Genomic DNA, 10,063 nt, shown 5'->3' on the forward strand with positions numbered 1-10,063 from the left:
ACAACACGTAACGTTAAGGACCGACAATACACTGAACTCAAAGGCAGACTTATAAAGGGAACTGATAATGAGACACAGGTGATACAGATTACACTAACGAGGACTAAACCAAACGATCACAAAATGACAGGGGGAGACAAAAACAGACGTGAAATGTGACATTGAGTTTTGACATTGTACAGAAGGGCATCTGGAATGACAAGCGCTAGACTCAAACTTAAATTAAACTCATGAACTATCTGCCAGTTCACGGTCCACATGGATTATTTTTAAACATGTTAAACCAGTTAGAAGTTGAATAACATTAATTTAATTTTTACTCAATTGCAATACAACTTCATACAATTACAATTTTACACAATTAATAAATAAATGGTTTAATCCAATCTTAACATTTGTGTGTGTGTGTGTGTGTGTGTGTGTGTGTGTGTGTGTGTGTGTGTGTGTGTGTGTGTAAATTTTCAAATAAAATTTGTCTAATTTGACAAGTATGTTTGATAGTATTTCACATGTATGATTTTAATCTCTCTACAGGTTGTTTAATTGTGGCATCACAGATGAAGATTGTGCTGCTCTGGCTTCAGCTCTGAGATCAAACCCCTCACACCTGAGACAACTGAATCTGTCTGGAAATAAACTAGGAGATTCAGTGAAGCAGCTTTCTGATGTACTACAGAATCCTCACTGTAAACTGGAGATACTGAGGTCAAATGACTCACATATGCTATTTAGTGAATAGTGTCATCACTTAAGACAGATTTGCATAAGATATACATTTTGCATAAAATAGGGATATAATGCAAATAAGAAATAATATTTATCCTGTATGAATGAGACTTTGGATGTTTATGATCATGTTTTGTGTTCTGTGACATTTTAAACCTCAGTCCAATGATTCATCAAACATTGATTTGTGCTTTAAGTTTTACTACATCTTTAGGTAACACTTTATAATAACTACACACTATGAGTCATTAGTTAAGCATTGGTAAATAGTTAATGATTCATTTATAAAGCATTATTCCTATATTAATAGACATTTGTAAGCAGTTCATAAATACAGCTATAAATGCTCTATTCTTGTTTTATAAGCATCTGTATAATATGCTTAATAAATGTATTTTCATACTGTATTAAATTAAGCATTACATTATTTACAAACCGGTTAGTTAGTAGTTGTAAGTGGTTCAGGAGATAATTCAGAAAGTGTTAATTATTCATAAACCATTTGAATGCACATTTATACATCTTAGTATTCAGACATATATTAACAGTTTGTCCGTGTGTTAATAAATGCTTTAACACATATTCTTACTGTAACTCATAATTAATTCAGGCAGTTATAAAACATTTACCAGCTGTCAGTTAACTTTTTTGTGAGCTCATCTAAAGTGAGGACTACTTATGCCTTGTAAAGTGTTAATAAGTTGAGTTTTAACATTTTGAAATCCATTCAGCCATTCTCCTCTGCTATATTGTCTCATAGGATTCAATGATCTATGCTAAGCTATGCTAAAAGAACAGGAGAACGACTTTTGTAAACACTTTACAAGGCATAAAAAGTCCTCACTTTGATGAGCTCACAAAAACCATTAACTGGCAGCTAGTAAATGTTTTATAACTGCCTGAATTATGAGTTACAGTAGGAATGTGTGTTATTAAAGCATTTATTAACACACTTACTAACTGTTGCTATATGTCTGAATAATAAGATGTATAAATGTGCATTCAAATAGTTTATTAACACTTTCTAAATGATCTCCTGAACCACTTACAACTACTAACTAACCTGTTAATAAAGTATGAAAATACAATTATTAAGCATATTAAACAGATGCTTATAAAACAAGAATAAAGCATTTATAGCTGTATTTATAAACTGCTTACAAAGGTCTATTAATGTAGGAATAATGCTTTATAAATGATTAATTAACTATTTACCAATGCTTAACTAATGACTCATAGTGTGTAGTTATTATAAAGTGTTACCCATCTTTAATAATGAATGCACAGCTAAACTGATCTGATCTGTGAGAGTGAAGAGTGTGTGATTGTTCTCTACAGGTTGTATGGTTGTAGCATCACAGATAAAGGTTGTGCTGCTCTGGCTTCAGCTCTGAGATCAAACCCCTCACACCTGAGAGAACTGGATCTGTCGTGGAATAAACTAGGAGATTCAGTGAAGCTGCTTTCTGATGTACTACAGAATCCTCACTGTAAACTGGAGACACTGAGGTAAAATCATGGAGGACACTATAAAGTATATTGTATGTGAAGTGCAAAATAAATTACAATTTTGAAAAATTACAAATCGAAAAATTAAACAACACATTTTTAAACACAATAGCAAATCTAAACACAAAACAAGTCAGAAAACACAATCAACAAGTCAGACCAAATTGAAAAGGAAGGTATTGTTTGCAAATGGACTACTCATCACTGATTGGACGAGACATCTGTCAATCATGATGGACAGAAAGTAAAAAAAAAAATGTGACCAGCTTTGTTTCTTGTTCTTCTTTTGCAATAGCAAAAACTTTTTAATGGATTGTGGTTACACAGTGCACATAGCCCATCAGACAAAAAAAAAAAAAAGGTCACATACTGTGGGAGAGTAAGGACAGTGAGCGAAGCTTTTGACACCAACCTGTGTACAAACTTGCTGATGTTTATTTTAAACAACTTAAATATTCTAAAAATTGAAATAAAGTGTCTGACATTTATTTAATAGTGTGAATAAAGTGCCTAATGGTTTTTAAATAGGCCTTTCTTATTGATCAGGCAGGCTGGCAAATCAGCTATGTGCAGCTCATATTTTTACCATTTTCAAAACTGTGGTTTTCTTCATGGAGCTTTGCAGGCTAAACATGGTTAGGGTTACAAGTAGGTGTAGGAGTGGGCTTTAGGAAGAGCACCGAGTAGAGTCCCAATAAGGCTGCATTCACTTATATTATAAAAATATACACAGCTAAACTGATCTGAGAGAGTGAAGAGTGTGTGATTGTTCTCTACAGGTTGAGGGATTGTGGCGTCACAGATGAAGGTTGTGCTGCTCTGACTTCAGCTCTGAGATCAAACCCCTCACACCTGAGAGAACTGTATCTGTCTAAGAATAAACTAGGATATTCATTGAAGCTGCTTTCTGATGTACTACAGAATCCTCACTGTAAACTGGAGATACTGTGGTAAGATCATATTTGCTTTAAATGTGCTTCATGTGTGAGTCATATATGAAGTGTTCAGCCTCAGCTTTTTAGTTTTAAAATGAACAGCACTGCAAAAGTTATTGGTTCTGATGTTCACTGTAGTTTATATGTAGTTGATATCTACATTTGTTACAGAAGCAAGTACACGGATACCATCAAGCTGAAAAATTCAACCAAAGATAAACAAAATGCAGTCTTGGTCAACACAGAACAGTTTCAAGTTCTCACAAACAGAAATTGTCTATATGCATTTCTGTCAACTTCATTCATTGCACAATTAACTAGGGATGCTCCAAACCGTCATTTGTGCACAATAATGCAATAATTTTATAAATCCAAATATATGGTGAAAAAACTTTATTTACTGGGCAACAAATACAATTGTAGCACTAAATCTGATAAAATGTTACACATTACTATCTGTATTATAAAATGCATTTAGAAAAAACTATATATTTATACATGTAAAGTGCATTTTTGTTAAGAAGGCAACAACATATAATGGATTAGGACAAAACAAATACAATGTGGTGCAAAGCAGTTACAGTATGCACATGTGATGCACTTGAAGCAGCAGGAAGTCGAAGCATGTATCGCTTTGCATTAAAACGTTTAAAGCACAGGGGAGAGATATTAATGTGCAGTCAATCTGTGTAATCTGTGCAACAGTTTATTTTCTTTGTACAGATTAAAATTTTTGTTACTGTGCACCTCAAAATTTAATTATAGTCTTTTCTACTCCTGTGTTTTGTTCTAACAGACACCTGGCAGCAAGTAACATGATTTAGAAACAGCAATACACTCCAGCGAGATTAAGCAAAGACTACGCAAAAACCATAGACAATTTTTAACAAATCAAGTATAATAATGAGAACACTGAATGACCTTGCAGACGTTTTCATCGTCTTGACTGTAGTAACCGAACGTGACCAGGGTTTGAATGCTGAATGATGACAGACAGCAACAGTGGAGAGAAGAGTTTACGTTTACTTGAAATCAACTATTTAAATATTCATTTGTACCTCACATTAAACTATTGAACGACTTAAGATCATTTGAAATATAATGCATGAAAAGTTCATTGTGCTTTGTTTTGTGCAGCTTAACAGTAACACAGAATAGTACACTGAACGCACACTATCAGATTTGGATCAGTCCTGTCTGACCAATACCTGATCCGACAAAGAATGCAGTATTTGAGCCGATACCCAGTATGAGTATTGCATCTCTTATGAATTTGTACAGAATTTTGATCTGCTTAAAGGTCCCATATCGTCAAAATCAAAATTTCCTGGCTTTTTTCATGATAACTAAGGTCTAGGGGCTATCTAACTACCATATGAGTTTCAAAACAGTCAATCCACAGTAAACTGCACACAGCCTGCTTAAAGTAGCTGTTCATTTTCACGAGCAGCTGTGACTTCCGTAACGATGTGACGTCCGATCGACTCAAGTCACCGCCTTCAGTCACAAACCAACGTCCCACCCTCCTTTTGTCAAACCCCCAGACAACAACGCATCCATTCCATTGAGCAACAACAACAGGAAAACAAGTGGAGAAAACCCTGTTCAGTCGATAGATGTCAAGCTACGATCATTACACAGGCTTCAGAACAACGTTAATATAAGAGACCAGCGGCACGTCAACTTCAGCCTCTTTCACACAGCGATTCCGGTAAATACACGGATAATGTGTCCCACGATTTGTTCCGGAATTGTTTAATTTGGTTCATTCACAGTTGTTTTCCGGAATCTGTGCGTGCTTTACACACAAACCATAAAGACATGTGACGTTTGGATGTGAGATGTAATGCGACACGTACGTTTCACTAAACTGAAACTAACCTGAACAAACTGTGCTTCAGCGCTGATAGTGAGGAGCTGGCTCTGCCTGATGATCGCTGCTTCATTCCACTTTGCACGTAACGTTATTTTTCGTTGTGAAGAGTCGCTTGATAACGTGCATCATTACTACAACACTGCCTTTAGGTTCTGGCTTTGGTTCACACAGTTCCCGTAATTTTCCAGAATCAGCGCGCATTGTGAAAGGGGCTTTACTAAAGCAACAGTTATGTAGCCTACTGCATTCGGTGTTTGTAAAAGAAAAAACATTAATGATCATTCTAAAATATCCTGTTGAGTATCAGCTCTCTCTATTGCTCTGAGCTCGCTTACGCTTACAGCATACATGACCGTAGTTACCTGTGATTGGCCTGGTTGTGCGTCACTCAGAAAACAACAGGCCAATCAGAAGAGAGGCTCATGAATATTAATTAGATGGGCCAAAATCGACCTGTTTTTGACAGAGCTCCTAAAAAAGGAGCTGTAAAAATATATTGAGATGGATTTTGGCACTTATACCGCAAATATATATTCTTAAGGACATCAACAAATAAAATAAACCTCCAGAAATGTGTACGATATGGGACCTTTAAAACTGGACTATAGAAGTATTATTTATGGTCAGCCAGGAAATCATATCACAGACTCAAACAATCAACAAAATACAGAAGAAGAATTAATTATAAAGAAAAATTAAATATTCAAAATATATTTATATTCATAATCTATGACAAAAATATATGTTAAACTAGGTTAGTGAATAATTCAGCAGCAAAAGTTATTGAATATGTTTGCATTATGAGAGAGTTTCTAGAATTATGTACAGGCAACTTCCATCAATGTATTCCATATTTTTAAATCAAAGTCTCATAAACAGTGTAAAAAGTTATCACAAAAACACATTTTGCACACTTTTAACTAATTTATAAATCCAAAACCATAGATTGGTTACAGGGAAGCAGCATCAGTTTCAAACTATATTTTTGATTGTGTCTTTGGTACACTGCAGTTTTAAAAAGAAAATACTTGACAATGGTGTTGACTGATGAATTTGTCTCATGGTTTGTCCTTAAACATATTTAAAGGTGCAATAGGAGATCTTGGGAAATGGTAACTGTACCCTGATAGCACTAAAAGCGAACGTCCCACCCTCCCTGCAAATCACCGTCCAAAGCCACGCCCCTTGAATGCATCTTCACACACAGACCAGACGACTAGAGACAGCATTACTACAATGCATTGTAACACAGATGTATTGAAATGTTCAACAGACCAGATATGAAAACTGTGTGGTGCTAATAATGCACGGGAGAATGCTTACTCTGTCTGCACAGTGAACGTGAATGTGCTGATGACGTATGCTGTCTGCGCGAACAGGGTGCGCAGAGGTATGCAAATACATATGTTGACTGGCAGGTACGACAGCCTATCGTAATGTTCGGACTGAACATTTTGATTAGATGAACACATCTTGGTCCTACACCTTCCACAGAATATATAAATACATTTAGACCACTTAGCTTAATGATTGCTATCAGGATGTGAAGAGAATTTTAACCAGCATAACAACAAATGTTTCTGAAACAATCACCTATTGCACCTTTAAAACACCAGATAGAACATTTAAACAATGTTAAAAAACTTTAAATTCAGGTGTTTTATGTTCATGTTTTGTGTTCTGTGTAGGGCTGTCCCCGAATAGTCGAAGATTCGATGCATCGATATGCGGAGCCTGATTCGACCACCGATCTCACAGTCGAATCTTCGCGGGTGAAACGAGCATCATACCATTTTGCCAATATGGGGGTGCTCAATGTCTAATTGCACACAGAACTACTGGTTTTGTACGGTTATATTAAGTTATATACAGCCTTAGATTATGATAATGCAGTAAAAACAAAAGTGAAAAGAAAGAAGCGTTCAATAAATATTTTTAACGTGTTTGTGAATAAATCCAACCACCCCTGTGACTAATTTAATTTTCACTTTCCCTGATGCATGACGAGATGAGGACCATCTTGACTGCAGGGATGGCGGCGATCACACCGAACGCGTTTTTGCAGTTGGAGGCGCCTCTTTTGAATGGTTTTCTGTTGGCAGTGAGCGTTCTGCACGCTGTTTATGCGCCTGCTGCGCCTCGCGTTTTGCAGGAGCGCTCTGAGCGCCTGAAGTTGAAAAAAAAATCAACTCTGAGCGGAAAAACGCCCAACGTCATTCGCGTTCTTTTCCAATCGAATGAATGGAGAGCTGGCCTTCTGTTGTGATGGCGAAAGTTTACCGTTGCTTAAAAAGTCCGGAGACTCCAAGAAATGGAGGAGAAACCTTTGGTGTCTATCGTGGGTAACCCGGAGCTGTATTATTTAGGGTTTCTGCTAATATGACAGTTTACTTAACAGCAAAAAACTAAGATTTTAGAGCGCTCGCGCTATAATCCTTTGAATTGACTGACAGGACAGCTGTTTTGGTCGTTGCTTAGCAACATAAAAAACCGCAGCACACTGCTCTTTCATTAAAAGTCACCAAAAAAGGCAGTGCTGTGCGCCTCGCGTTTTTAGAACTAAAAGACGCGTTCTGTGTTTTTATTTAAACCTAAATAAGTTTGTCTGTCAGTTGGCAGGCAGTTTTGGTCGCTTATAAAATAAAATAAAAATAGTTTTACCCTCCTGCTGACTATAGTGTCGTGCCCCTCCCAACCCATTCACACACGCACATAAGCCTAGATGATTCGACTATCGGTCGACTATAGAAAGATTCGAAAATTCTGATTCGACTATGAAAATTCATAGTCGGGGACAGCCCTAGTTCTGTGACATTTTAGACCTCAGTCCAATGATCCATCATAAATGTTGATTTATGTTTTAAGTTTGTACTTGTTCTTTAATAATACATTCACAGCTAAACTGATCTGATATGAGAGAGTGAAGAGTGTGTGATTGTTCTCTACAGGCTGAGGGATTGTGGCATCACAGACGAAGGTTGTGCTGCTCTGGCTTCAGCTCTAAGATCAAACCCCTCACACCTGAGAGAACTGAATCTGTCTTGGAATAAACTAGGAGATTCAGTGAAGCTGCTTTCTGATGTACTACAGAATCCTCACTGTAAACTGGAGAAACTGTGGTAAAATCTCCCTGATAGTCACACCTGGCTTTGTCCTCAGTAAAACATCCTTTAATGTCAAATGTTCTGTTAATAAAATCAGCAATGTTCAGTAAACACTAAATTTCAGAAGAAATTACTCTGGTTAAGCTAATTTCATTAATTTCCATTACATCACATGACCTGCTGCTCCTGGAGCTTTTTTTTATGATAGATTGATTATTAATGAACTTTCAGATAACATGTAATCCCGATCCTCTGTAACTTACTGCAGAGAATGAATATCTCTTAGGTTTAGAGTTAAATAGTTAGAGAAAATACTCTGAATGTGTTTAGTTTTAACTCAGTACAACAGTGATCAATGAGTGAATGAAAGTTATAATCACTTTAGTGTTAAGCATTATCATCGATACAAAGAAAGACCCTCAACACCTACAACAATGAGTAATTTTTTATTTGATGTATTAATTTATTTGCTGCTCTATCAGCAGTTTTATGTTCCTTTTATATCAGTGCAAACTCGGTCCTGGAGGGCCACAGTTCTGCAGTTCTCATTAGTATCTGTTTAGTCCTGAAACACATGACCGTTTCAGGCAGCACCATTGAGCATCAACATGCATAAACCTCATTCTATCAGCAGCAGTATGTGGCAATGCCTATCATTATCTCCTCTCCTGCTCTGAGTCAATAACAATCTACAGACACTTCAACTACAATTCAAATCGTGTCATTGTTCTCTACAGGTTGATTGAGTGTAGTGTCACAGATGAAGGTGTTACTGCTCTGGTTTCCGCTCTGAGATCAAACCCCTTACACCTGAGAGAACTGCACCTGTCATTTAATAAACTAGGAGATTCTTGTAAGAAGTTACTCTCTGATCTGAAGAACGATCCACATTATAAACTGGAGAGATTATCCTATTGTGAGTATTTGTTTATTTAAAACTTTTAAATTGAGTAACAAACCTCCTGTGTGTGTAATTGGAGAATATAAGATAATTGAGCTCCACTTTAGTCTCTGTAATTTAAACTGTGTTTAATTCTGTGAAGTGACTGATTTATTAATATTTTAATCTCTTACAGAGTCGCTAAGTGATAGTAGTTGTTGATCATTCAGTGTTATTAATCTATGATCAGTTGTTAATTGTTAATTTATATATTTGGTTGTAATATGAATATACGGTGTTTTTATTCTGAAATGGATCTGCTGATGTGATGTGACAGCAGTATTGTCTCATACTCATATGTAACTGTCTGTGTGTTTTATTGCAGGACTCTCAGTATTTAGACATCAGTCCAGTTTTCTCAGGATCAGCTGATGGTGAATAAGGAGCCGCTACTCTCAACACAATTTTGACTGATATGTGTATAGCAGTTTTTTAAATGTATTTTATTTTTATCCAAGCAGAAAATGTTAAAAATAGCTTGGGAGGGAAAAAACTTAAATTATTTTATTGTATTTGTTCACCAGATGCTTTTAAAGTTTCAGTATAACATTTATGGGTAGCTTAATGTAAAACATTGTCAGTAATTCGATGTACGTTGTGTAAAAGACAAATTTAATGTTTTATACAAATAGCAGAAAATAGGTTTAATGCGAAATAAACTATAGTAAATAACACAGCATTTGTACACACTGATTTAATTGTGGATGTCACTGGTTTTGGGTGGGGGTGGGGGCGCTTACACACACAAAAAGTGGCTCTTCATGTTTCTTCAGTGGTTCTTTTTGGTGGTTGAAGTGGTACAGTATATACCCCAGCTACCAAAATAAAGAACCTGGTAAGCCCAGTATGATTCTTCAGTAGCTCTTTGGGGTTTTTGAGGTGCCATACAAAGAACCTATTAAGCCCCTGTATAGTTCTTTAAAGGTTTTCTGACTCTCTTAGTCTTATAGTTTAGTTGGTGAAATAAAAAAAT

General features: G+C 36.1%; 1 protein-coding gene across 3 annotated transcripts in view; it reads left to right on the forward strand.

Moving 5' to 3' along the window:
• LOC141325129 (NACHT, LRR and PYD domains-containing protein 12-like) overlaps window positions 1–9,766 on the forward strand; it is an 80,179-nt gene extending 70,413 nt beyond the window's left edge. For all 3 annotated transcript variants that reach the window (XM_073833616.1, XM_073833617.1, XM_073833618.1), the window contains 6 exons: window positions 535–705; window positions 2,065–2,235; window positions 3,015–3,185; window positions 7,995–8,165; window positions 8,888–9,066; window positions 9,416–9,766. In XM_073833616.1, coding sequence (XP_073689717.1) covers window positions 535–705; window positions 2,065–2,235; window positions 3,015–3,185; window positions 7,995–8,165; window positions 8,888–9,066; window positions 9,416–9,417 — 865 coding nt within the window. In that variant the 3' untranslated portion in view covers window positions 9,418–9,766. The remainder of the gene's footprint in view (window positions 1–534; window positions 706–2,064; window positions 2,236–3,014; window positions 3,186–7,994; window positions 8,166–8,887; window positions 9,067–9,415) is intronic.
• The last annotated feature ends 297 nt before the right edge of the window (window positions 9,767–10,063 follow it).

This window comes from Garra rufa, chromosome 2, assembly GCF_049309525.1.
Source record: "Garra rufa chromosome 2, GarRuf1.0, whole genome shotgun sequence".
In the NCBI taxonomy this organism is placed as follows: Eukaryota; Metazoa; Chordata; class Actinopteri; order Cypriniformes; family Cyprinidae; genus Garra; species Garra rufa.